The 27,740-nt window shown below is 49.1% G+C and overlaps 2 protein-coding genes across 11 annotated transcripts in view; one reads left to right on the forward strand and one right to left on the reverse strand.

The window, feature by feature from the left end:
* Window positions 1–3,367, forward strand: part of FARP2 (FERM, ARH/RhoGEF and pleckstrin domain protein 2) — a 75,180-nt gene extending 71,813 nt beyond the window's left edge. For 8 of the 9 annotated variants that reach the window (XM_032119972.1, XM_032119974.1, XM_032119975.1 and 5 more), the window contains 2 exons: window positions 436–587; window positions 1,715–3,367. In XM_032119972.1, the coding sequence (XP_031975863.1) occupies window positions 436–587; window positions 1,715–1,802 (240 nt within the window). In that variant the 3' untranslated portion in view covers window positions 1,803–3,367. The remainder of the gene's footprint in view (window positions 1–435; window positions 588–1,714) is intronic. The other variant, XM_032119966.1, reaches the window with a different exon arrangement.
* Window positions 3,368–5,531: 2,164 nt separating this feature from the next.
* STK25 (serine/threonine kinase 25) lies at window positions 5,532–27,605 on the reverse strand. 2 transcript variants are annotated; one of them, XM_032119982.1, is made up of 12 exons: window positions 27,508–27,605; window positions 26,536–26,650; window positions 20,152–20,382; window positions 18,933–18,989; window positions 17,795–17,903; window positions 16,409–16,566; window positions 15,969–16,154; window positions 15,279–15,424; window positions 14,293–14,407; window positions 13,926–13,997; window positions 10,387–10,523; window positions 5,532–7,669 (listed from the first exon to the last, which is right to left on the reverse strand). In XM_032119982.1, exons 2-12 carry the CDS (start codon window positions 26,563–26,565, stop codon window positions 7,630–7,632), a joined length of 1,281 nt encoding a protein of 426 aa, XP_031975873.1. In that variant the 5' UTR covers window positions 26,566–26,650; window positions 27,508–27,605; the 3' UTR covers window positions 5,532–7,629. The 2 variants fall into 2 exon arrangements, with proteins under 2 accessions (XP_031975873.1, XP_031975872.1); XM_032119981.1 differs by having other exon boundaries at window positions 27,504–27,605.
* Window positions 27,606–27,740: the final 135 nt, after the last annotated feature.

Raw genomic sequence — 27,740 nt, forward strand, 5'->3', positions numbered from 1 at the left:
GCCCATGGTACATTCAGCACCTGCTTGATAATGAACCATGGTGCAGCACAATCTTTTCATCTTATTAACCAAATAAACTGTGTTTATTAACTGGTTTATTATAACTGGGTTATTCTGGCTTCTTGCCTTGAGGACACATTTCTTTTGTGAGGGTTACTTTACCTTTTTTGTCAGATCTGTGCTTGGAGTTCCATAGAAAGGGTGCAGAGAGGGAGGAGGGAGCCCAGGAGGCAGCGTCGGGCAGAGGAGAAGAAGCAAATAACTATAAAAAAAATGAAAGGACTTGGGGGAAAGTTTCATTGTAAGCTGTTGGTGGCCTTGCAGAAGAGTCCTCCTGTTGTCTCCTGAACAAGAGTGCACAGCCCTTACCTGTGGCACAGGGGCTGCATGGCAGGGGTGCCTTGCACTGAGGGCTGGGCTCTTGGGCTCTTGCAGGATGATTATCCCCTGGCCAGCCTCCCGCTGCTCGGCTACACAGTCAGCTGCCCTGTGGAAGCAGATGGGATTCAGAAGGATTATGTCTTCAAGCTGCAGTTCAAGTCCCACGTGTATTTCTTCAGGGCTGAGAGCAAATACACCTTTGAGAGGTAATTTTCTGTTTTCTCTGTCTTGGTGTATAACCTGCTCTTAACTCAGTGGTTGGTCATCCCATCCTCTCTTTCCTCCTAGTCTGAGTGATCTCCCAGCACATTCTCAGGAGTAACATTCCCTTCCTCTCCCCACTGATGATGTTTGGAGATCCCTCCTCTGACAGAACCCTCCTCTGTGTGGGGAGAGCTGGGGATACACCTAGAGCTGTGAGCTGGGCTTTGTGCCAGGAGTCTGGGGCTTCCTTGGAGCCAGGGAGGGATGTGGGAGGAAGGGCTGTGGGGTGCTCAGCTCCACCAGCTCTTTGGGAGTCAGATTTCCAGGTTCTGTAAAGAGTTTTTTGGTTTTTATCTTCCATCTCTGGGAGCAGAAGTTATAACACAAGGCTGAGAGCAGTAAGTGCAGGGCTCCCTTTCACTTGGCTGGTTTCTCTGTAATTACATTTTATTATCCTCTATAATTACAATTAATTGCTCTTAGGGAGTTCTACAGAGTGTGAAATGCACCACATACAACACTTTGCTGCTACATTGAGAACCCTTGCACTGGGTCCTGTCATGCAGGGCCATATTGGTTGTTTTGGAATGTGGTTTTACTGAGGTGTCACATGTCCCCCTTCCTTGGGAGAGTGTCACACACTTGTGAACAGCTTACGTATCAGCTACCCGGGCCATAAGTTGTGCTCTTTAATGCACTGGGCTCATGTAGTGATTTCAAGGGGAAAATGTCTAATTCACAGTGGATTTGTCTTGCTTTTTTCACTGCTGCTTTGCTTTCTTCCATCTGAGCAAGGCTGTTACCTATTTCCTAATTTATTGTTAAGAAAAGCAATAATTATTGCCACTTTGCCATCCTTGATAACACTGAGGAGAGAACACAGTGAGCTCTCATGAGAGTTCTCTGGAGCTCAGAGCACTGTGGACCTGTTACTTGGACAGACAACTGTATTCTGCAGGGTATTTACCACATCTCAAGCTGTTCCTTTGAAGAGTTAATTTCCCAGAAGACCTGTAAAAGAAAGAAAATGGCTGTTTTGGGAGGTTTGGGAAAGGGGTACAGCTCATAACCAAAGGACAAGGTTATCTGTGAGTGAGGGGCAAGCTTTTCTCATGTCTATTCTTGGTAGGTGGATGGAGGTGATCAAAAGAGCCACCAGCTCTCCGGCCAGGTCAAGCCTGCTGCTTCCCAAGGAGAAGGACACTCACACAGACTGAAGGGGGGCAGAGCTGGATCTCTGCTGGCAACACCAACAAAAGAAGCAGGTGGGAACAGGAGTGTCTGGAGTTGATAAAGCAAAGACCCAGGAGGCTCATTTCCCCTGGCATGGAAAGTGGGAGTGAGGGGGCTGCAGACAGGGATCGCATCCATTCCCGATGGTGTGGAAGAGGGTCAAGTCCGTTCCAGTTGAACCTACTTAGAGAGAACCCAACAACAGCAGTGCTGCAGTGCGCACACATCGCGGAAGGGTTCTTGTTCCATTGTACCTGTACAGTAACACCTTCACCTGCCCTGAAGGCAGGTACCACCTTGTTTTTACATTTTGACTGGATGATCAGCACACATGGGAGAAAAGCAGCAGCTTCCAGTGGTGTAGTTGGCTGGCAGCAGCGGGTAGCCAGGGCTCCCAGGCCGCAGGTGCTCCGCGGGGCTGGCGGCACAACCCGTCCTGCTGCCGTCACCATCGGCCTGCTGGCACAGCTGTCTCAGACTAACAGGAGCACACGGTGCATTGGCTTACCCACAGCTCATTCTGAACAGACACTGCAGCTCTCCCAGAACAGCTCTGCTCCTCAGGAGCTGCCACAGCAGCAGTTTTCCAGGGAAGCAGGAGGACTGAGTCTTTGCTGAGCTGTTGAGGTGTTGGTGTATTGTGGATCGGTGCAGGGGGGTGCATGGTTTGTCCTCTGAACTCAATCACTGTTCTCATATCACAGCTCCAGTTTCTTTATCCTGTAGTAGGAGTTAAGTAAGGCATGGGATGGCAAACACTCTCCACTCTGGTGTGGGTGATGTTTTCAAGGCATTTAAGCACTGTAGGAGAACAAGCCTCTGAAAGTCACTGTTGCTTGTGCTTTTGTCATGCAAAGACTTCTGAAAATCCCTAATCTTCTATTTCAGTGTGGGGTGGGATCCATCTTCTGTTTCTCATGAAGGTGTAAAAGTCACTGGATTCCAGATGGAGCAGTAGTGTCTGTGGACTCTATTAAATTTCTGTATTAACTCTGAAATGTTTGCAGCTTGTTCTCTTTTGTAAAGCTGTCACCTTTGGGTGCCTCCACAAGAAGGACTGACACACGCTAAGTGCCACAAGATGCTGTTGGACGTGGCTTTGATGGGCTGAGGAGACTCTGATTTATATTAGATAGAAAAGTGTTTGTGTACTAACAGAAGGAACAATGCAGTGAAGCAGTGAAAGAAAAAGGAAAGTGTTGCATGCTGTGAGGATGGAGGAATGTGGAGATCCCATGGGACAATGGGAAGGACAGAGGCCAGCACGAATGTTCAGTTATGGTCTCAAGCAGGATGAGGACTGAAGGGATGGGGAGTCCAGAGGGATTTTCTTGCTTGGCATTTGCATCCTAGAGGAGTGACTGCAGATCCAGCCTTTGCCGCCGCTCTCACAAAGACCATTGTCCCATCTAAGTTAAATGTACTTAATTTATTAGCATCTTCATTTATTATTTTTTTAATTACCTGTTGTAGGTGTATCCATGTGGATTGATTAGACGTGTGGCTGAATATGACTGTTCAAAGTAAATAGCATCTTGGTATAAAACTCTCTCAGCCTCTTATTCCTGGGCCCACCATTCCACGTTCAAGTTACTCAGTTTTCCACAACTCTGGATCTCAGCTCACCCTGTACCAAGTGCTCTCCAGACAGAGTGGGGATGGTGTGGAGGAGGTGGCAGAGCTGCCTTTGTGGAGCTTGAGTGGCACTTGCCCCACAGTGAGCAAGGGTCTTTCCCTATGGTTTTTGGGCTGGTGAGTGAATGATCCTTTAGTTGCTCCTGTGCTGAACCTGCAGCTCAGCATCTTTCTTAAAGATGCAACTGCTGAGGTGGGGTCTCTAAACCAGGAGCCTCTGGAAGGACAGCAGGCAGCAAAAGCCTCTTCTTGGTTTGAGAATACTGAGCTCAAATGTCTGTGCATTTATAGTGCAGGAGCTCAGGCTAGAAAAGCCAAAAGCTTTGCTATTCCGAGCAAAACTGCAGCTGCCTTACCTCAGTGAACTTTAAAAGTGGTGGGGATTTCGGTGGTGTATCAGTTCTGTGAAATACTTTGTTTTTCTCTTAACTACAAGCATGAGAAGTTTCCTTAACAGGAGCATTAGGCAAGAACAGAATTAAAACAGGTCCTTATGCATTACGTTCTTGCTATGGAGCTAAGGTGTATGTGAGGGGGAGATGCATTTGGGACTGCATGGCTTAATAGCCATGGTCTCACTATTTCAAAGACCATCCAGTTCCACCCCTCCCCTCCCCACCACAGGCATGGACACCTTCAACTAGCCCAGGCTGCTCCAAGCCCCATTCAACCTGGCCTTGGACACTGCCAGGGATCCAGGGGCAGCCCCAGCTTCTCTGGGCACCCTGTGCCAGGGCCTCACCACCCTCACAGGGAAGAATTTCTTCCCAATATCCCATCTAATCCTGCCCCGTCAGTGTGAAGCTATTCCTGCCCTTGTCACCCTGGAGCCTTCTCTTCTCCAGGCTGAACAACCCCTACACTACAGATTTCCCTCTTCATGCTTGGCCTTCATCCAGGATAACACCGTCCTGCTTTGTTGCTTAAGAAACCAGACTTTGTGCAGTAACTCCTGACACATTTAACCCAACAGACTGGAGCTGTTCTGGTGACTGCTCCCTTCTCCTCCCTGGTCATAGCAGTGATTCTGTTACACCAGTGCAGGCCTTCAGCCTGGCCCCAGCAGCACAGCTTTGGCTCTGCTGCAGCAGCAGCAGGCGTGGGCTCCAGGTGTTCTGTGCCTGGCAGTGCCCACACCGCGGCTGTGCCAGGGGACAAGGGCTGGCGTGCCAGGAGCCAAGTCCTCTGCTAGGCAGGGTTAGTGCCTGATTGCTGGGGAGACGTTAACTGTCAGACTTCCATTTTTATGAGGCATCAGGCACCGCTCCCATTACAAGCTGCACCCACCCACAGAGCACCTGGTGCACTGACCCTGTGCTTCCACACTCCTGCTGCTGCTGAGGCTGGCTCATCACCACTGTCCTGGCAACAGCCTGCTGAGCTGAGCACATGGCATTTAGCAAAATTCCCCCCCAAAAAGCACAGTCAGAAGTACATTAATCAGTTCCGCTTCTTGGCTCCAAGGCATAAACAGATGAGGAGCACTGCAGAGTTGGTCACAGCAGCAGCTGAGCCCTTCGCCTCTGTTGCTGCCCAGGGAAGGACAGTCACAAGGGTTTACACACAATTAAAGTGGCATCTCCAGGGTGTTCCTGCTGTCCCTGAGGTCACACAGGCTCAGGGCTGTCTGGTTCAATCCCTGCTCATGCAGGGCTGCATCTGTGCAGTGGATTATCACCAAAGATGGAGACTCCACCACCTCCCTGGGTGACCCATGCCACCACTCGGGCCCCCTCCCAGCTGCAAAGTGAGACAGAGGAAGGCAGAGATACCCTGTTTCCAGTCGAGCCTGACTCTAAAGACTGCAACTAATAAACAAACTCCAGCAAAAAACCACACTGCAGTGTGCCCCCAGTGCACAGCTAGCTATACCTCTGCCAACAGCGTGTGCTTCCTGGCGTGCCAGCAGGAAAGGCTGATGTGCCTGCAGCTGTAATCCTTGCACACAAAGTACTTGGCTCTGTCTCTGGGGTCTCTGTTACAGATGCATGAGGAAAATTTAGGGGAAGACCAAGAAAAATGCAGAGAAAAGCAGCTGGAACCGATGCTCTTCCCCTAATAACACAGTTACACCAGCCTCATTTGTTTTGTTACTTTATTGAAAGTGGCAGATCCCTTTCAACGTTTTTGAAAACTAAACCCATTGTTGCTTTGAGTACTGGACGAAGGGTGTGGGGATTGTTTCCTTTAAAAAGTTTCCTCGTTACACTGCAGAGCATGTGAGTGACAATACAGGTACCTTATCCACACGGTTTGCTCCCGCTGTGAACAGCAACTTCAAAAGCAGCAGGGGCCCTTTGTGCTGGCCTGCAGCCTCTGCCTTCCCCCTCTCCAAGTGTCCTGTCTCTACATTAACTTCTCCTCCTGAGGGAAAAGTGGGTTTGTTCTGTTCTTCCTAACTGCAGGCTCTGAGCTGGCTCTCACCACAGAACACTGCTCTGCAGCAGAGATCCAACAGCAGCACCTCTTCTCTGCTGTAAAGTTCATAGCGTTGCTGAGCCTGGATTTGTCCATCAGGACAAATAAAGGACAGTCATAAGGTAAAGTGAGCACCATACACCAGGATGAGGGAACGTATGGTCCTCCTGAGCTACTTGCAGCCTAGCACTTAAAGTCTGCAGGTCTGAATCTAAGTACCAAAAATCAAGCCTTGTTTATAACCAAGTGGCCTGTCATTAAAAAAATGCTGAACAGCTCCAGCCTTTGTTCTCAGTGACTCTGGGATGAGCCATATCATCCACACACAAACACTCAGACAGGAAGGTCTGGGTAACTGAGTTCTTGCTGACTTCATGGGAATCTCTTTTCAGTTAGAGAGCAGCTCTCTAAGCAACCAGCTGTCCGGGGTTATTTTCCTAAGTCTATTTTTCTAGACCTTTAAAGTGTAGATTTAAGATCTGTGTGCTTACCTGAATTAAACATTTGCTTTATAAACTAGTATGATACAGAAAGCAAAGCTCCTGGGGATGGCTCTGCTGGAATACCTTAAGCAGCCAACACAGCAGTAGATGCTTTACCTTCTCTGCTACCAAACACCACCCCAGCTTGTCAACTGGAGCAGAGCCCTGGCTGCAGTGAATCTAGATCCCAGGCTGAAGAAGGAGCCAGAAAGGGAAGGTTGAGAAGGAGAGGGAGGCCTAGAGCAGCTTTTGGGAATCCCCAGCCCCACCACACTGCTGTGAGCCATCCAGTTTATGTCTTCATGTAGAGCACAGGTTCTTGCATCAAAACCTGCTCTGTAGTGTCCCTCTGCCTTGTGGACCAAAGCCCTGCTGATGCCTGCAGCTGTTGTGTTCCCCCCATTCCCCTTTTTAACTCTTCTGCCCCACGTGGGCCTGCTCAGCTCAGACGAGCACTGCCCAGCCTGCCTGTGGAGCTGCTTCAGCTGCCAGAAGTGCCAAGGACAGGAACTCCACCAGCTCCCACAGCAAACATACCCACTTTGCCTTCTGCTCCCTGGAGATCCAAGGCAAGTTCTGCTGTTGCCTGAAGTAGATGAACTAAAGCCTAATACAAAATGATGTCCCAGAGCCAAAACCAGAACAATCAGCAAACCCATCCTCCTATGAAATGACAGGCTGGGAAAGAGCAACCGTGTATCAGCTCAGCTGCTGCAGCACTGGAAAGCATTGTTACTTGTGTGTGAAGGGCTTGAAGTGATCCTCCAGAACAACTGGAGAGTGGGTCTCACTCTCCCAGAGGCCCTAAATGCCTGGAGAGCTTCCCACCATCCCTGTACTCACACACAACTGCTCACAAATGCTTCTTTAGGAAGGGCAGGAGACTAAACCCATCAGACTTGCCTGTGAAACACATCAATGGAAGAGAATCTCCCTTTTTCCAGCAGCCAGGCATTTACCAGAAACAAGCTGTGAATCAAACCAAGCCAAAATGGACACAACCATTGTAGGAAAACAATTAAAAACTGCATTGATTACATTGTAAAAACAATTAGACCACCCATCTCGGGTTCTGCAAAAGGTCTAAATTGTACTTGCATTGCAAACCCCACCCTGGGTTATCATGGAAACACGGCTAACATGAAGGCTCTGAAATGTCCTGGAGTCCATCACAATGTCACATCCAACGGCAGATGGTGGTCTGGATTAGAGATGTAGTTCTTATGAAGCTGGAAAAAATCCTTCCCCCTCACGACAACAGCAGGGAGTGTGAGTGTCAGCGGGCAGAGGTCAGGTGGTTCCGACTGTGTGAAAACCTGCAGGGAAGAATTGACAAGGGAGAACTGGTCAGCACTGGCTGGCTGAAGCTCTCACCTGGAATGGTGCCCAGAGGCACCCACCAGCAGCTCTGTGGGGGAAGGGGTCAGGCTGCGTGGGTCTGTCCCCACTGCCATTGCCACTGCCAGTTTTTACTAGATAAAGTCCTGACAGACAAAACCAGCACTTTAACAAAAAGCCAAGTTGGTTTGACACTTTTTCAGGCTTTCAAGATTCAGTTTGCACCTAACAAGAAGTTTTCAGCACTAGTGTTCTATGGTAAGAAAGCAACCGGGTCTTTGAGGTTTTGCAAGGCCCCCCCAAAAAACAAGTATCTTGTGCTTCTGCCCCATCCAGCAGTGTCATTTCTAGGCTGACAGAAGGGAATGATGCTGTAACAACTACCTGTCTGCAGTCACGCCCACACATCCATGAGCACCTCCTGCTCAGTCAGAGGCTCAGGTTTTACAGATATCACAGGACACCTTCTGTGACCTCTATGGGTCAGCCAGCAGAATGAGTGTTCTCTTCCTGGCATTAAGTGATTATTAGATGAGGGTTCTACACAGTCCCATGGTGTATTTGCTTGGAAGCTTGAATGATGTAGAAACAGAATCCCTCTAGGATGGCCATTATATTTGGTCCTTAATGTCTACAGCTCTTCTTTGCTTGACAGGACAAGCAGGGGGTCAGGCCCAGACAGCATGGGTTTAGGAAAGGCAGGTCCTGCATGACCAGTCTGATCTCCTATGACCAGGTGACCCCCTTAGTGGATGAGGGAAAGGCTCTGCAGGTAGTCCATGATCTCAGCATTCTCCTGGAGAGGCTGCAGCCCACAGCTTGGACAGGTACACACTTTGCTGGCTTAAAAACTGGCTGGATTGGCTGAGTCCAGAGAGTGGTGGGGAATGAAGTTACATCCAGCTGGGACTGATCACTAGGAAGGTTCCCCAAGGCTCAGTGTTGGGACTAGTCCAGTTTAGTGTCTTTATCCATGATCTGGACAAGGAGATTGAGTGCTCCCTTAAGCACATTCACAGATGACACCAAGTTGGGTGGGCATGAAGGCTCTGCAGAGGGATCTGGACAGGCTGGACCAAGACCAGTGGGGTGAGGTTTAACAAGGCCAAGTGCCAGGTCCTGCACTGCAGTCACAACAATCCCCTGCACTGCTACAGGTTTGGGGCAAAACAGCTGGAAAGCTGCCCGGTGGGCAAGGACTTAGGGATGCTGCTCAACAGCAGCTGAACATGAGCTGGCATGTGTGCAGGTGGCCTAGAGGGCCAGCAATTGCCCTTGTGTCAGCAATAATGTGGCAGCAGGACCAGGGCAGTCACCATCCCCCTGTGCTGGGCACTGGTGAGGCCCCACCTTGAGTGCTGTGTACAGTTCTGGGCCCTCATGCCAAGGACACTGAGGGGCTGGAGCATGTCCAGAGAAGGGAATGGGGATGGGAAAGGGGCTGGAGCACCAGGAGCAGCTGGGGGAGCTCAGCCTGGAGAAAAGGAGGCTCAGGGGGGACCTTGTGGCTCTGCACAACTCCCTGACAGGAGGTGGCAGCCAGGTGGGGGTTGGACTCTACTCCCAGGGAACAAGGGGCAGGACAAGAGGAATGACCTCAAGCTGCACTGGTGGAGGTTCAGGTTGGGAATAAGGAAGAATTTCTTCATGTAAAGGGTTGTCAAGCATTGGAATGTGCTGTCCAGGAGGTGGTGGAGTCACCAGCCCTTGAGACGTTCAAGAAACAGCTGGATGTGGCACTCAGTGCTCTGGTCTAGTAGACACAGTGGCTATCAGTCAAAGGCTTTTCCAACCTTACTGATTCTGTTCCATTCAATGGGTACTTGAGTTACAAGGCACAAACTTTAACCCATCAGAAAGAAAGGCTTAGAAAGCCTAAGTTCAAGGGTGTAAAGACTGTAGAGCTTGGGCTGTGTTTACAGGGGCAGCCAGAGCATAGAACAGCTTCTTCTGTCACATAAAGCACTTCCAGCCTGCTAACCAGGGAGGAGCCAAATGTTAACTTTCTCTCTTGATAAGGAAAGGGCGAGATTTAGGGAAAGGGAAAAAAGCCAAAATCATGTTAAATAAAGCCTGATAAATCTGTGACCAGGTTAGCTGTGTTAGTGCCTGCAACACATGGATTTGACTGGACCTGGTGCCACCAGCGGAGCCAAGTTTGACCCGGCAAAGAACTAAATTCTACCAGACTACACTCCTTCACTGGTTCAGTAAGTAATTCTCTCCAGGAAAAGTACACTTTCCTGTATACCTAAAGCTGGGCAAGCAGTGACTAGCTGCATATAGTGCTTTGAAGCACATTCCTTGCAATGAAACAGATATTTATTAACAGAAACTTTCTATCCCAGAAGTGATCCCAGTGAGATTTTGCATAGTCCTTGCTGCCTGGGTAATGGGACCAGCAGGATATCAGATGTATATAGATATATGTGCAGAATGAAGGTGAACAGCAGCATCTTTCTGTGCCTTGCAACATACATCACCACTACAGAAACCTGACTTCTGAGGCAGACAAACTGTTTGCATTAAATGAAAGCAATTAAAAGAAGTGCCATAGGAACTATCAGGGCAGCTGTCATGAATATTCCCTTCTGTCTGTCCTGACTGCTTGGCACTGACCTTTGCACAGCTGTGGAGCACAAGAGCCACGTGGTTCAGTGCTGGCTCCACCCCAGCTCACACGCAGGACACTCACCTTTGGACCCGCTCCACCATGTGCGCTATCAGTTTGTCAGAGATGCCTGGGCAGGACTCCTCAGCCAAGCTAAAGGCGTTCTCCAGCTCCTCCATGGCTCCCACGTTGCCTCCAGTCTGCTTGTGCTTATCTTTGAGCTGCAACCCAGAAACAGGGCATTAGGTCCTTATTTTGTTGCAGAAAGCACTGGTTGAGAAGTGCAGCACTGACATTAAGGCCCTTTCCCTTTTAGTATGACTCCACCAGGGTGCAGGAGGGCACCCACATTCCACTTAAATGAACCAAAAAGAGCTCCTTTTGTTGGTCAGGAAAGTAGAAGTCCACTGTCTGGGGTTCAAATTTGCCTCCAGGTACTTAGGGCAATCAAAGTCCTTACCTAACAGGATGTACTCTTGTAACTAAATGTTACAAGAAATGGACCAACAGCTCTGAAAACTCCTAAGTAGTAACAGCACAAAGAACTCTGGGTGTATCTGAAGCAGTACAATGACCTTTGCTGCTCATGACAGCCCAGCACCCAGACACACAGGCTCACAGGCAGGTTGGGCAGAATATATCCAACGCCAGGAGTTAGTCACCACCCCTTTTAATAACCATAAAAAAGTCTGAGTTGCTTCTAGTGACTGGGAGGCCAAGGCAGACAACTGCCACACCAGGGATCCTGAGCACCTTCACTTCCAACATTCCTCTCTAAGGGAGCTTTACCCAGGGGGGCAGGGAAAGAAAGTCCACGCACCAAGCCCCCCACATGCAGCATCTACCTCAGTTCACATCTCTCATGGTCAGTGCACTCCGACTAGGCCTCTACTTGCACATGTTTCCAGCTGTTAATCTGAAATAGCTACACCTCTGTTGAGAAGGAATGCCTGACAGGTCACTGGTGCTGAGCCTGAAGGAGTCCCTTGTTGGAAATCCTACATTTCCACCCCCTGCAGCAGTTCCCCATCTCCTTCCCACAAGCTGCTGATATGACAGCCCCTTCCTCAGGGCACCATCACACAAGGAGCTGAACAACAATCAAGCGTCCTGTTGAACCAGCAACATCTGCCAGCTTACCACTGTCCAGTTCAATTAAGCTCTCATTAGGCCCTGCTGATTAAAGGGCTTTACACAAGCCTCGCAGTTCTTTGCCTCAGTTCCAGGATCAGCCTATCCTGTTGCTGGAGCTCACCTTTTCTCCGTGCTTCGGAAAGCAGAACAATGTGAATGCTAATCCCCAGCTGCAGTCGTTCCTGTGCACCAAGGCCCCTGCTGGGAACAAACAGTTCCCAGCCAAAAAGGGCTGCTGCCTTCTCAGTGGGGCACCTGTTCCCTACCACAAAGCTGTGGGAACCACCCATGCACACCTCTGCTCAGTCAGAAGTGGCAGGGACACGGAGGGCAACTCAGTTACACATCAAGGATACAGATTTCACAGCCAAAAATAGGTGTGATGCTAAAACCAAGAATTTGATGTCTACCTACCAAAGGCTGCCCACCTCAGAGTAAGCAAAGGGTCTGTCCTGGAGGTAAGTTGTCAGTTTATCATCAGCCTTTGATGCCAAGCCCTTGACCTTCAGCTTGCCCAGCAGCCTATGATGGGAGGGAGCAGTGTGTGCTGGACTCTCTGTTCCCACTGCAGAAGAGCTCTCTGGAGGCTTGTGGGAGTTAGAGCACTGCAATGAGCTCAGCCTTACTAGGCCCAAACATCATTTTACCTCCCTACCCCAGGATGTTTCCAGATTTGCAGTTGCCCACACCTGTTAATGACTCCTCATGGGCCATTTTCAATATTAACATCCAGTAACACACGTTCAGGGAAGGTAAAGGAAAGATTACAAAGAACATCTCAGTCAGATTTCCATTCACAAAGCCCAGCTTCAGCCCCTTTAGGGAAAGAGGGGATCAAGCCTAGCTGGTTTAAACTGCAATCACACAAGAGTGATGAGGACAAAGTCTTCAGTTCTGGTTTCCTACCAATAGCAAATAACACATTCAACCAGCAGTGAAGCAGATTTCCAACCTGGAGAAGTTTTCTTTCAAGCCCTCTCTACTGCACACAAAAGCCAGGTTATTTCAGAGACTGCCCAGAACCTTTCCTGCTCCCAGTTTCACTCAGATCTGCAGAGCCAGCAAAAGTCTAATCAAAGGAAAGGGGGATCAACAAACTGGGGCAAGGGAGTCAAACTAGCAGAAATGAAATGTCCAAGAAGCCACTTCCTGCCTGGAACTGGTGCAGCAAAGTTAGTAAGGAGAAGCACAAAAATGCACTTACAGTCACAGCCCTGAGCACTCTGCCCCAGGAGGCTCCTAAACTGAGCAGAGACCCAGACATCAGTGACTGTGCTGCACAAACAAACCAACATGGTTTTAATGCAGTTTCATCTCACAGCTCTAGGCCTACAAGACCCAGGTCACTGGCCTCATGCTCCGACCTCTGAAAGTCAAGCCCTGTGGAGCATAGAAGAGGCCAGTTAGATAAACCCCCAATTTCCAACTGAAGCAGTGTCAAGAGCCTGGTTTTCCAAATGACCTCTGGTTCCTGACATGCAGCAAACCCTCCTTCCACATAGCAGTAAACCTGAGAAAAGAGAGGTAAGTCCAGAAACTATCCCTGGAAAAAGCTCAGCTTTCTGCTGGGCCATGCAATCAGGATCCAGAAGAGTAACTCCTCAGGACCAGAGAAAGGGTGTCTGTCACCAGCATCTCAAGAACAAAACCCTGACATGCAGCATCTAATTGATTTCTTCCAAAGCATAATCTCCTTTCCTACCCTTCTGCTGGAAAGAGCAACCAGAGCTCACAGCCAGCAGCCCCCTTGTGATTATCCTCCTCTTCCCTGACAACATCACCCAGCTGGAAAGATGAGCTGTCACCTCTCTGCTGATACAGACACCATCCTATCGTTAATGGAAGCTCTTACTTCAACTCCACATCCCCATCCAGACCACAAGGCAGGGGAATTGAGTAGGTTTTCTGAACACATTTTCTCTGCCTGCCTTCTAGAGGCTAGGTGGCAGGGAACTCCTTGGTCTTGGCTTGCTACCAACAGCAGTCTGTACAGATCAAGAAATGGCCTAGCAACCAGCAAAGCCAATTCCTGCTCTAACCCACCTACCTTCCCCTCAGTAACTCTGCTGTGGGCAGCAGCACAGCAGAAGGGCAGGGGACATGCATAGTCACGGGCCAGCTCAAGCACCCATCTGCTCTACCAGGAGCTGCACTTCAGCCATGGACATCAGAGTCTGGAGCTGCCTAGGCATCAGCAAGCCTAAGATGCAGGCAGGAGACAGATACTTCTCTATCAGATCCTCACCAGAAGACAGATTACCAGAAGGGTAATGCCCTTCTTCCAAACACAAGGGTTTTCAGTACACACCAGGGACACACTCACTTTCCCCACATATGGTCTTGCCCCCTCCACTGGTGCAAATGCTTGAGAGTCCCTTAGCCCTACTAGCTACCCCATCACACCTCCCTTCTCCAAATCTTTCCTTATTCACTTATCTGAAGGTATCTCTTCATCTCCAACCAGTAGAGACCAAGAAGGTTCTACTCACCTCCCCAAAAACTGGATGAACAAGTGTGGAGAGACACTGTGACCGTGGTTGCCTCTTGATGGGCTCAGTAGGCTGGAAAGCAGCAAGAAAAGAAGTTACAAGCACAGGCAAAAGCTCCCAGGGCACATGAAGTACTAAGCCTTTGGTGAATTCACAGCCCCTCCACGGCAATCCCATCACTAGATCTTGGGAAAGCCACAAGTCACAGTACCCTGATGATGTGGAAGAGGCACCTCGGGAGCACCAGCCCGAGGTGCCAGACTGAAGTAAATTTCAGACAGAAGACAAGTGCCTGGTGGCTTCCCCAAGACATCCAAAAACTTGTGCTAGTTCAGTCCACTTCAGAAAGACCAGACAGCACACAGACCTTCTGGGAACCATGAAGAGCCATTCCTTTGTGCAGCTTGCTCAAGGAATTGGGGCGAATGGTTGGTGGGAATGTCCAGATTGGACCCTGGTCTCCATCCTCTGCATCTCCATCACTGCAAATGAAAAGGGGAAAGTCAAGACAAAGCCTCAGTTCCATACACTGGGGGTTTGCCCACCCTTTCCCAGAGTCACAAGTTCTCCCCACCTGACTGCCATATTGCTGCAGGCCTTCAGGCTTTTCCCTATCCCAGAACAAATTATGAAGAGAAACCACTTCAGTCTCTACAGCACATATGCAGCATCAAAGAGATCTGAGCTAAGTACTATATCATGTTTCCAAACAACCACATTCACCTCTCTGATCCAGCCAGCTTGAAGAAGTTTCTAGTGCTAGTTAAATTTAGGAGAATTTCAAGACAATCCAAGCTCACAAGGTGAGGGGCCAGACTTAGATGTTATAAGCCAGTCTCCCCGAGTCCTTGGTCACTCGAGTCGCTGCCACTACAGGTGAAGAGCAGCTCTGTGACACCAGTCTGGCAATGAAGTGCCCTTTCCCCACCCAAGGCCCATAACTTGACTGTCCTGCATGGCAGTGCAAAGATTTACCCCTGACTACACAATACACACAAACACAGCTCTTGCCACAGTTACTAAAGCCTGGGGCTCTTGTAGTTCATGAAATGTGCATAAAATACAGGCAACAAGAGCCCTGTTCTACTAGTCACACACAGACTGTTTCGTGTCAGTACCCTGATTCCTCACACTCAGCAAAGAGGCTCCACAGGTGAAGACCAGAACAGAGAACGAGGTCCCACTGAACAGGAGGTAACAGCCTGGCTCTTCAGGCAGCACTCACTTGCTCCCACAAACAAAAGCTCAAAGTTGAGATCTCAGGTGGGAAAAGGACCTGAGCTGTTTGCAGTAGGCTACCCTGGGGCAAGCAGGGGCAGCAGGAGCACCCCTCCATGCAAAACATGTACGTACATATCGGAATCACCAGAACTGGAATCCTCTCCATGGCCTTCCGACTTCCAGCGCTTGAATCGATCGATGAGCTCCATTAGGAATGAGGTTTTCTTGGTGTAGCGTGTGATGAACTTGTGCTTTAGCAATTCTTTAGCTGTCGGCCTCTGGAGCAGATAAGGAAAGCATGTCACATCTAACATCTCTGCACACTGAACACGCAACTCACTGACTTCAACTGGAATCACAGAATATCCTGAGCTGCAAGGGATGCACAAGGATCACCAATTCCAACTCCTGGCCCTGCACAGAACAGCCCCCAACAATGCTACCAATCCCCAGCAAAGTGCCTGAGAGTGTTATCCAAACACTCCTTGAACTCTAGCGGCCTTGGGGCCATGACCACTGTCCTTAGGAGCCTGTTCCAGTGCCTGACTGTCCTCTGGGGGAAAAGCCTTTTCCTAATATCCAACCTAAACCTCCCCTGACACAGCCTCGTGCATTCCCTTAGGTCCCATTGCTGGCCATCAGAGAGGAGTGATCAGTGCCCGCCCCTCCACCTCCCCTCATGAGGAAATCCTGCCAGGCTCATGTGTCCACCCTGTAAGGTCAGCAAGTCTCTCACTCCAGGATTCTGGCACCTTCCTGTTGAAGGAATTTTTGACCTCTGCTGACTTTCACCCAAATTCACAGGTGGGCAGCAATACTCACAAATCTAGGATCCTTATTGAGGCAGGCTTCCACAAACTCCTTGAAGGGCTTGCTGTGGTGACCCTCAAGTGTCGGAGGGTTGTTTTTGGGGATCAAGAAGAGAACCCTCATAGGATGCAAGTCAGAATTTGGAGGCTCTCCCTTTGCTAGTTCAATGGCTGTAATCCCAAGGGACCAGATGTCTGCCTGGAAAAGAGAAGAAGAACAACACAGAACAGCAAGGAGCAATTCTACAACATGAAAGCACATTTTTAGGACAGCTAATCACATAAATCAGATGTGGCATTTCAAGTCTAATACACAAACTTCTCCAGCAGACCCTGCATCACAACAGAAAAGACTAATTCCTGCAGCAAGCAGCACTTCCAATCCCTGTTTCTGTCCAAGCACCACCACCTGTATAGTAGCCCCAAGCAGCAATCCTCCTGCTCCCAGCTCACCTTGAAGTCATAAGCAGACTGTTTGATGACCTCTGGTGCCATCCAGAATGGAGTCCCCACAAAGGTGTTTCTCTTGATTTGGGTGTCTGTCAACTGTCCAGCCACCCCAAAGTCAGCCAGTTTCACATCTCCTTGTTCCGAAAGCAGCACGTTGGCAGCTGGACACACAAATAAGCAATTAAATCTGCTGGCCTCTGAATCACCCCCAGCCCACACAGAACCGAGTATTGAGTGGAGCCTTCCCATGCCATCCTCCTTCACACCAGTGATAACCCTCAGCCTGGATTTCCAGCCTCAACCCATCCTCCGCTTTGAACTCCACTGGGTAATGTGGAACAAGCTCGTGCACTTTGTTGGATCAGAAGGGGACTATTGCTGAGGTAGGAGCAGGGAGTAGATGTGAAGGGCCACACCAAGTCAATGTGACTCCTGGCCACACCAAGAAAGGAGGGTGACACAGCCTCTAATGCTCTTGATTTTTTTTCCAGAGTAGCATTCAGCACAGGTGAAATAGCAGATCCTTCTAAAGAGCTCTTGTACTAGTTCCCACTCACTCATAAGACTGTAACATTGTGCAGGTTTGGGAATGGGGGTTTTCCGCAGGACTTTTCATTCTGAGACCCTACCTAACAACTTTCAGCATTTCCCCACCACTGGCAGCCACCAGCCCTACACATCTTGTGCAGTGCTAGAAATGTGCAGTCTCACATACACAATGAAATCTTTTCTCCCAATCTCCCTGCATGAGGTTTCTGCTCCCTGCCTGCTCACACCCTCTCCTGCAGTGGGTCAGAGCAGTGAGCATCCAGCACTGTCCCAGCTCCACAGCACTGTCCTTCCATCACCCTGCAGCACTCTGATGCTCTGGGCTTGCTGTGACACTGCTCTTCAGGAGGCAGATGCCAGCTCTCTCTACACAGCACGTGGCCAGTGACTATAAAAACCAGCAAGAGGATAAGCTGGCACAAGCTGCCCTGATTTTCTAGGGCTGTGAACCCTGCATGAGGACAGCTCACTTCTGCTGTGAGCTATAACCGCAATACCCAGCACACACACCCTTGGGGTCCAGCAGCAAAGCAAATATCCAGACACAAGTCAGCTAATATCTGAGCATGCCTTTCACTGACTCCTTTGCTTTAGCTCCCTGACTGTCCAAACTCCAAGTGCCAGAGGAGAGCTACAGATCCTTGCTGTTACTCTAAAGACATGAAAAGCATGAGTTGTGTTACAGTGACAAGCATCAGATTCAGAGAACAGCAAGCCAACAAGAAAAGCAGCACTGAGAAAGTCTTTGAAACCTTGCAGATTATGGTGGAATATAACACCTCTGAGTAGTATATTACTAACATCCCTTACAAGAAAGGGAGCTGAGCTCTCCAATCTTACCTTTGATGTCTCTGTGGATCTTCCTCTCTGAATGTAAGTAATCCAAGCCCTTTAGGATTTCTCTCAGGATAGTAGCAATGTAAGTCTCCTCCAGTGGTCCTGGCTTCAGCTGATTAAAGGCAGAAAGATGACTTAAAAGAGGGTGACCGATGCTTTGGACTTGTTTGTTACTTGGAAACCTTGGCCAAGCAGGTCATATTCAGCAGGAAGCACCTTCTTGCACACCTGGTGCACATTCTACAAGCAGAATGTTGGTCTTTGCACCTGGCAGTATTCAATGGAAAAACTTTGGGGAATTTTCTGCTTGTCTATCAGTTTGTTACAGGCTTCCCAAACAAACAGCAGTTCATCTCTCACTTTGGCCTGGAAATACATTGGCCAACAGAACATTTTAAGAGTTTTTCTTGTTCAGGTCTCTCTGCTAGCATACAAGTAGTGAATTTTAGCCTCTGAGACATCAACCCTCAGGCTGTGGAGTACTGTATCAAAGCTCTTCTCCTTTCCATCAGTTCTCCTCTAACCAAGGCCTGCCTTCTCAGTGGAGTAACTGAGGTTCTGACACTCAGGTAACTTCTGCTGATGACATCCTCCCACTACACCTTCCTCCAAGTCACTGTAGGCTCAGCAGTTTTCCCTACATGACTAGTTATTGCTCTGGAAAAATGGGCATTACTGTCCTAAAGAGAAGAGAAAAATGCTGTGACAGAATACAGTGCAGCAGATCTTTGCCTGTGGATACATTCTGCATTTGTATTCTCTTAAAATTGGGGGTAGCTTAATCATGGACCATGTCTTTACTGAGCTATGTGAGCACTGAGCAATACCATAACTCTGACTAGGTGAAGTACAGATTTGCACTGCTCAAAACCAACTGGCTGCTGGTCACTTTTCAGTTCACTGTGTTCATACAGCAGCACAGCATGCTGGACAACAGTGCTGGGACAGCTGAGCTCCATGAAAGCATTCCCTCTGTCCTGGGATAAGCATAACCAACATGCCTGTCCTGCACTGCTTATCCCTCCGGCACAGGGCTGACAAAAAGATGGTATGGGGCAAGTGAGTGTCTGGCTTATGAGGATTGCATAAACCAAGTCTTCAGTCAGTATTTTTTGTAGTCCAGAACTTGCCACTTACTCACCAAATCCAGGGCTGAACCTCCTCCCAGGTACTCCATGATTATCCACAGCTTAGTGCCCTGCAAGCAAGAGCACAAATCAAGAGCAAAGACAGTAATAAAAGCAGACAAAAAAGTGAAACACTCATGAAGCAGCAAGGCACAAGAGCAGTCCTGTACACAATCTAAGAGATGCTGCACACTACAGCTCTCAGGGGCTCAAGGAAGGAGCCCCCAGCTCCCTCTTTTCTGCTGACACAGCGTTACAGAGGTGGACCTGCCTTCAGCACATTTCTAACTCTCAGTCTGCAGTTTCACCTGAGGAAGCGCCCCTAAAGGCACCAGACTGCCCAGCCCACAGGTAAGTTTATTCCCAGGTTAGAGCCCTTTAACATCTCTCCAACAGCTCATATGGCATAAGTTCTTCTTGGCAATGGCAGGGGAGCATTGCAGCCTTTGATCTCATTAACAGGGCTGTCAGCTTGAACAGTACGATCAGCAAGACACTCCTCAGAGAAGAGATTTCCATGCTGAGGTTCACAGGGAGCCAACAGAACAAAAGCAGCAGGTCCATGAAACTACAGCAGAAGGCTGAGAAAATCTATTATGGCCTTTGAAAAATATGTAAGGAATATTCAGGACCCGAGGAGCTTAGGAACTGTTTGCTGCAGTCCCACTGTTACACTCATCTCCAGAAGCCAGCCTGCCTAGGCCACTTCTGATCAATACTACTCGCAGCTTCCATTAGGGATTCCTAAACCTGTTCTCGATGGAAGCAGTATTAGGACTCCTTCATAGACCCAGTCCAAATTCTTTTCACCATTTCTCATTAAGTACTTTAAACCTCCTCTTTTTTTTCAGAGGCGTAAATCCTTCAGTGGTACTGCCTTAAGACTGAGCTATTCTTAGTATTCAAAAGTATTCCATCAACTTCCTTTCCAGAATTGTCAGACCAGGGGAAGTTCAGTCTTCAACAAATAATTTTCTCTCCAGTGAAGTGCCCTCGTCTTGGTACCACACAGTACAGGGCACTTCATTTCCATGTCCTTAGCAAGTGTCTCAAAGCCCACTCTGCTATTAAGTGCACATTGATGCAGTGAGCAGAGCCACCACTGCTCCTGCTGCCATGCTGCCACTCACACATCACTTTCCAGTGCCCTGTGCCACCATCTACTGCAGCATCCACAGAGGAGCCCTCCCTGTTCCCAAACTACTGGCAAGGAATCACCATGGTTTGTCCTACCTTCAAGTAGGAGCCATAGTACCGGGTAATGTAGGGGCTGTCACACTGGCTGAGCACCGTAATCTCCTGCTGAATGTCCTCAATCTCATCCTCAGCCTCCTCCAGATCAATGATCTTGATAGCAACCACTTCCTTGGTGCGGTTGTCGATCCCTTTATACACTTCACCAAACGATCCTTTGCCGATCCGCTCCAGCTTGGTGAACAGCTCCTCAGGATCCACCCTGGAGTGCTACACCATGAAGTAGAGATGGGAAAATTCCATTAAGTTCCCGGGCTGCAGAGCACCACACATACCCATACAGCTCATCTCCATATCTGTGCACCTACTATGTAGATAAATTCACCTGCAACTCACATACCCTAAGCAGTCTTAGAAACTTAGCACAGAAATATATCCAAGGCTTTCTGACCCTGCAGACCACAGCGGGGAGGCAAAGGAGGGAAGCCCAGCATGAGAATGTCAGCAAATACCTCTGTGGAAAGTGTCAGCTCCACTGGGACAGGGCTGCTCAGCTGCAGGCACTAACTGGTGCCAAAGCAGCTCCATGAGCAAGCATCTGTTCACACTTCAACAGAGACCAGCAAGGGGTACCAGAACCAGCTTTCTCTTGGAGATCCAGATGAGAAAACAGACACAAGCAAGAGGCCACAAAAACACTTGCTAGCCTTCCTGCACTCAAAGACTGATCTGCATCCTTCTCTACTTGTCTGGGGGATGAAATATTACAGTAATATGAATTCACATTTAGTGTCTTCTCTGCTGCAGCCTGATTTCCACACAGCACCCAGCCCAGCTCTCCTCAGACATTTCCAGATGGAGCCTCACATCTTTTGGAAGGTCAGCAGCAAGGAGCAGGCAGGAGAGCAGAATGGACACTCCATCTACCTGACCTGCTTTTCTGGAGCAGCCTCTTCCCTGGCTGGCACACTCAGATGCAATGGCAAATAGCATCTCCTTCATCAGACAAGCACATCAACCAGGCAGTTACTAACAGAAATACTGACTCTTTAACAGCAGCTGCACAGTGAATTCTTTATTAAGGTGAGTATGGATAAGAAAGGGAACAAATCACAGTCACTTTCTCATGCTGCTTCATTCAGTCCACCTGCACACCAGGAGGTCCTTCATGCTACTAGTAGCTTCATGCTACTGAAACGCTCTTTGTGATTAATTTTTCTGCCTTTTTTTAATAATAGTTTGAAAAAAAACCCTGGAAAATATGGCCTGACCTTAGGAAGCAGCCAAGCCATTAGAAGGAATTTTCCACACCCAGAACTTCTCAGTCTCACCTCCAACACGTCACTCAGTGAGACTGCTCCCTCACAAGCATCTTGAGTTGGCAGATTTTATCAGAGAACAGGGAAGCTGCATTTTTCCATCTCACACCAGGTTCTAGCAGTAGGCCATCACTGAGCAGCCCAAGGTGCTGCTTAATGATTAAGCCAGTCTGTCATCACAGGTTGTTTGCCTTCTGTGCCTAGTGCATTGCTCTAAGCCAGGCCCAGGTGATCTTTACAGGCAGCTCGTTCAACAGGATTTCCACACAAACTCCAGTCCAAGATACAGAAGGATAACCAAATATCCTTTGGCATCCATAGCAACACCAAATAGGCTGTACTTTGAACAAACACACTGGAAACAGACCAGAAGGGATGTTCAGAGACAAAAAGAACTGGAGATACATAGCAGAGACTGAAGAGAGGGAGGTGGGGGAAAGAGAATTTAAGCTTGAGGAATACCAGGGAACAACATGAGAATGATGACTGCAGGCAGGGAGAACAGTCTGACTAGTCCAGGCTCACTACAGACCAGGAGCAGTTTCCATCTCTTGACCGACTTGGAGGAAGGGGCAAGAAAGTGCCCCAGACATTACTGTGCACAGTGACCTACTGCACCCTAAAAATGCCACTCAACACCTCAGCCACTTCCACAAATCAGGGAGAAGGGAGAGAAAGAGGATCATCTCCTAGAAGTACCCACTCAGCTCGGAAAAGAAACCCTATCCACATGAATACTGCAGGGAAGCAAACCTTCAAGAAAATCTTCCTCCCCTCCCACATAACTTTTACATGAGGTAAGAAACAGCAAGGTGGAAGTAAGTGCTCCCCCCTCAGCTTGGTAGGGCACATCAGAGAATCAGGACTGATTTCTCCAAATCAGGACATCAAACGCACCGGCTATGGCAGGCAGCTTTTGGGACAACCACCACTTCATGTGGCAGGCTCTGTAATCATGGACAGCTTCATAAACAAGCTTCCAGACTTGGATGTTGGTTTATCCTGTTTTCTGTAGAACAAAGCAGTTCAGGTAGGTGCGGTGAAGGAGACAAAGCTTCCTGACAGGCAGACAGAAATTTTGCCCAAGGGACTCAGGAAAATAATGTAACTGATGGGCAGGTGAGACAGGCCCACTCCCATTAGGGTGGACACATTAGGACACTTCGTTTGTAGGTACTGCATTTACCTTCCCAGTACTGACCTGGAACTGCTGTAGAGCTGGCAGGTGACAGGGCAAGAGCCTGACTCTATGGAGGGCCTGAGGACAAACATCCCTCAATGCAGTGGCCAAATTCATAGAAATCAGACCCAGCAACAGACAGAACCCACGGAGCCAGTATAGGGCCAGGGGGTACAGAGTCATTCCAGCCACAGTTACAGTCCCCAGACACTGCTGGAGGAGCACAGTTTGCTGATGAATTTCTTTGCTTTCTGTAACCAGGGAGGAGGAAACAGGCCCATCCCCAATTCAGGCAGGTCAATGTCTGCTCAACAGAACACCTGGTGAACTACCATTGTGGACTACCATTCGCGGAAGAAATTTCCAGGCAGCACTTTCAGCAATTCTGAATTCCCACAACAAACTAAGATGTCCTGGCTGCAGGACATTGTTCAAAAGCCCTTGTCCATTAAAAAAAATCCAGTTTGAGACACCACATGGCGACATGTGCTGACAAACAAAAATGCTCAGATCCGTGGGCATAAAAGCCTCAGCACTCATCAGACAGCAGCACAAACACAGTTCCACCAAGAATGGAGAGCCATGGAACTGCACTGCTCTGTCAGGAGAGAGAAGGATGCACTCCATGAGCCCAACTTTCCCCTACCCCAACACATCTGCACCTGCAAAGCAGTGTGGTAAGAGGTGTAACAAGCACCATCTGTCCCTTTCCTAAACATGAATTACCTCAGTACCACTCATCTTGTTAGAGAATCACCCTGGCTGGAAATCTGTGCTCTGGAATTGCACTGCTACAAACACACCTGGGATACTTCATTAGTAGGAAGCAACAGAATCCAGATGAAATGTTTTGTACCAGCTTAAATGAGCACAGATAACCCAAAGCAGCTTATTAGCACCTGTCACCTCTGCAACTGCTCACCAGCTTGGGTTCTTCCCATTTTTCTTCCACATCCGCAGCACCCACCAGAGCTGAAAAATGGAGCTCCAGGTCAGCAGCGGCTGCTCCTCGTTCTACTACTACATGTAAAGCCGTTAAGGAATGGTCACTACATCGTAACTTTGTGCTTGACTGAATGCTCATTACACAGCAGTTCTGAAGCAAAAAGCCTCCTCACCACTGAGAGCAGTCAGTCAGGCATTAGAGATGGCTCAGGCACGCCTGGGCAGGCTTTGGAGGGAGAGCACACAATGCACTATTTCAGTAAGTGCAGGAAGGGAACAAGTATGAGAGGGATGATGACAATTTCCTAGTAATGTGCTCCACTTCTGCCCTCCGGGATCTAATCTCACAGCACAGGAAAGAAGGATGCTCTGTCCTGACAGGTGTGGGAGTGTTTGCCATCCTGACTGATGATACCATGTTTTAAAACAGACCAACTCGCTGCAGCCATCAGGAATTAGGAATTGCAGTGTGTTGTGAGACGAGCCTGGCAGTAACACCAACTGCTTCATGGGGAAAGAATGGTTTTGGCAGCTCTGCCACCTCCAGCTGCAGAGACATGATACCCACAGTCTTTGAGAAGATGTGGATAAGTACTAGAGAAGAAGGGTAAGTATCTGCTCTCATTTCAAAGTTACTGCCTGGAAGGATAAGCTGCATATTGGGAACAGAAGCAAACACCATTTGAACCAGCTGCAGATCTTCTCTCTGGGCTGTGTCCAGCTGGATCTTACTCTCAAAATATTCAAGAGCAAGAATCACGCCTGCATTTGTTGCATAAAACACTGAGGGGTGCTTAAACCCTTTTGGAAATGAGCATTCCTTAATCTAGGGCAGGTTGGAATTGGAATTGCTGTTCTATATGGGAGAGGTCTGTAACAGAAGATTGTCAAGGCCACAACACTTTACAAGCTGAAGCTGACCAGGAATGTGGCAACTTCAAAGGGTTTATGTGGAACTACAGCCACATTTAGTGTTATTTCTGACTGAAGCACTTTCCCACCAGCCAAACAAACATAATATTGCTCTGCCAAACACAGTGGAAGAAGGAAGTTGGTTTTAATAGAACTCACCTGCTCTTCTCTTTCCCTCATTGCCTCCTCTGCTCCCCAGCTTCCCAGCCAGCATACTGAACACTCACCTCTGGGCTACCAACAGTCTCTCTGGTGAAACCAGCTTCCTATCTGGAACTATCTGAGAGCTTCCCTGTCTATATGAAATCTGTGCACAGCTCTCTGCAACTGCCAAAACCTGGGACAGTTTTGAATTACTGGAGTATAAAAAAAGAGGGAAGTTTCTGTTCAACACTTTGAAACACATCTGTTTGTCTGAGACTCCCAACTCTTTACAGACAGTATTCTTTTGCTTCAGGTAGTGAAGCATTACTTAGCCAAAAAACCCTAAATGGCTTCTCCAAGGTCACATAAGGAACAGCAAATCTAGAAACAGAGCCCAGGTCAGAGCTTTAAACATAGTGACTAACACATCACCTGGCAGACAGAGCTTCAGACCAAGACCAGGCCTGCAGTGCTGTATGTACACAGCACAAGGGAGCCAAGGAGAGAGAGGAAACAACCAGCTGAGGCAGGGAAATGGAGGCACCGAGGCAGAGCAACCTGGGCATTACATTGATGGTAAGTGCCCATCAGCACTAGAACTGAGAATCAGAAACAAGTCAAGCCTCTGACATCCCAATGCAAGTCTTAGTCTCTTGATTTTCACAGCACCTCCCACTGCTCCCTAAATCTCCCCCTAAGTGAAGGGAATTTCAGGCCAGTTCCTACTGCCCTCGCAGCAAGCCTCAGTTACACAGATTACGAGGTTCCACCAGGGATTCCTGAAAAGACCGGAAAATGGACAACACAGATTGGCTTCCTATTCCAAGACCAGATAGAGTCATGGGATGGCACGATCTGAGAATGCAATGCCTAACATTTCCATAATAAATTCAGAGCTGAAACCACTAGAATGCTGATAAGCTTCATGAGTGAATGCTGTGTATAAAAAAAGCTTCAGAGCAACCTCCTCTGCAGCTACAGAACTCAGTTTTCAGCCCTAAGCAGACAGTATCCTTCCCTTTCTCCCCCTGTACAGTGACTCAGCCAGGCACTATATTTATATTTAATTCCATACGCACTTTGGGGAAGCAGTTGACGTGAAAGACAGCATGTAAACTAAGGTGCATTGCAAATCAATTTTAAATCAAAAAAGGTTCAGAGAAAGCATTATCTCAAACCACTAAAGCTCTTAGTAATTCTACACCTAGGAGCAGAACAGAATAATGCCCCAAAACTCACAGAACATGGTTTTAGAAGACCTATGTTCAGCATTGACATGTGCCAATAATCAAACACAGCCCACAACAAAATTCAGAGGGAAGATGCAAGCCCATACTATTAATGTGGTTTAGCTTTTAGTCCCAAACCCTGGCATCATCTTTCCACATTCCTTTTATGAAAATGTCGTCACAACAGCAGCTTTTATCACATCCACGGAGGCTGAGATGTCTCGGAAGAGTTACAGCCCAGTATCAAATATCACTGCCTCTTATGCAGCAAGGTTGCAAGCACCATTTTTCTGACACTAATGCCATGAACACTTTAGGAAGATATGTCTGGCAGAGCCAGCACACACAGTTTTTCTGTTCCCATTTCTAGACTTCCCCTTCCAAAAATACTCAGAAAGCCAATGACTCCTGCCTCCCTAAAAAGAACACAGTTAATCCCAGAGAAAGGCTCCACAGTGGGTGAAGAATTCGCTTTCTGTATGGCTAGCAACACAACACTATCAGCCTAACACCAGCATAGAGTGAGACACAGGTCAATCAGCTAACAGGAGTAAGCTGAGACCTGTGCAAGAGAGATAAAGAGTGGCAAAAAGTGATTTTCTCGTTATTTGTTTGAAACCCTCATATCAAGAGCAAACACCTTTATATAAACCCTTGAAGAAGGTTTTAAAATAAATTTTTAATCACCACTTACCTGGCTAGCAAATTCTCTCAGGTGAGCCATGCCTGCAGAATGGGTTTTTTGCAAAATCAGGGAGGATTAGAATGTGGCAGCACAGCAGGAAAGTGATGATTTCTCTACTGGTCACCTGTAACAAGCAAGAACACAGAGCTCTCATGTGAAGTTCTTGGAAGTTGGCTCATTCCCCTGAAGAGTCACCTGCATCTTTTTTCCCTCCTTGATCTGAAGTTCTCCTTGAACCTGCCAACACGTTCTAAGTATGCCAGGCCCTCCTTGCACACAGCATTTCTCAATTCTTAACAGAAATGCCTTCTAGATGTGTCAAGGAACCTCACTCTAATGTTATACACTGACCAAGTCTCAGGCTCCATTTTCCCTACCATCACCTCAGCACGTATTAGAGTTAACCCCACGGTTCTATTCCCTCACCACCACTCGCAGCATCTTCCCCAGCACAACCCACAGCATCGTCTACTTCTGCTCCTCCTCAGCCATCCTCTCACTGACAGCACTCCTCCGCTCCCACTGTCCCCGGTACAGCCACTGGCAAAGCTCAGCTGCTCAGCACACACCTTTCTCTTCAGGGAGCCCCAACCCTGCACCAGCCCACCCGCTCCCTCTCCGCTGCTCCCAGCTCTGTCCTCCTCAGCGGCCCTCCCCTCCACCCAGCAACAGCTGAGCCCCAACCCAGCCCGGCCCCCCAGCTCAGCCCCCTCGGGGCACCCGCGCTCCAGCCCTTTCCAGGGCCCCCGACCCCAGCATCCCCCGCCACGGTGCGGCCCCACACTCCCGTCACGGACACCTCGTCCCACCTCACACCTCAGAGATCTCCCCCCTCCCGTGTTCCTCTCGCCATCATGGGGTACTCAGCGCGCCCCCACCCCCCCCCAGCCCCGCCCGGCACCCTCAGAGTCCCTCTGTGGCGCATCGCCGCCCCGCCCAGCCCGCACAGGCCCGCCCGGCCCTGAGCGCCGCCGCACCTACGGGCAGCGCTGCGCCGCCGTCGGGAGCGCCATGCCGGGCCCTGGCGCACGGAGCCGCCGCCGCCCCGGGCTGCCCCGGGACACCAGGCGCGGCGGGGGGGCGGGAGCGCCGGGCCGGGCGCAACAACACGGCGCGGCGGTGGGGGAGGCCGCGCCGCGCCGCATGCCGGGAGATGTAGTCTCCACGCCGCGCCACCCGGCAGTGCGACCGCGTTCCTGGACTGCAATACCCAG

The sequence above is a fragment of the Corvus moneduloides genome, chromosome 10, assembly GCF_009650955.1.
Source record: "Corvus moneduloides isolate bCorMon1 chromosome 10, bCorMon1.pri, whole genome shotgun sequence".
In the NCBI taxonomy this organism is placed as follows: domain Eukaryota; kingdom Metazoa; phylum Chordata; class Aves; order Passeriformes; family Corvidae; genus Corvus; species Corvus moneduloides.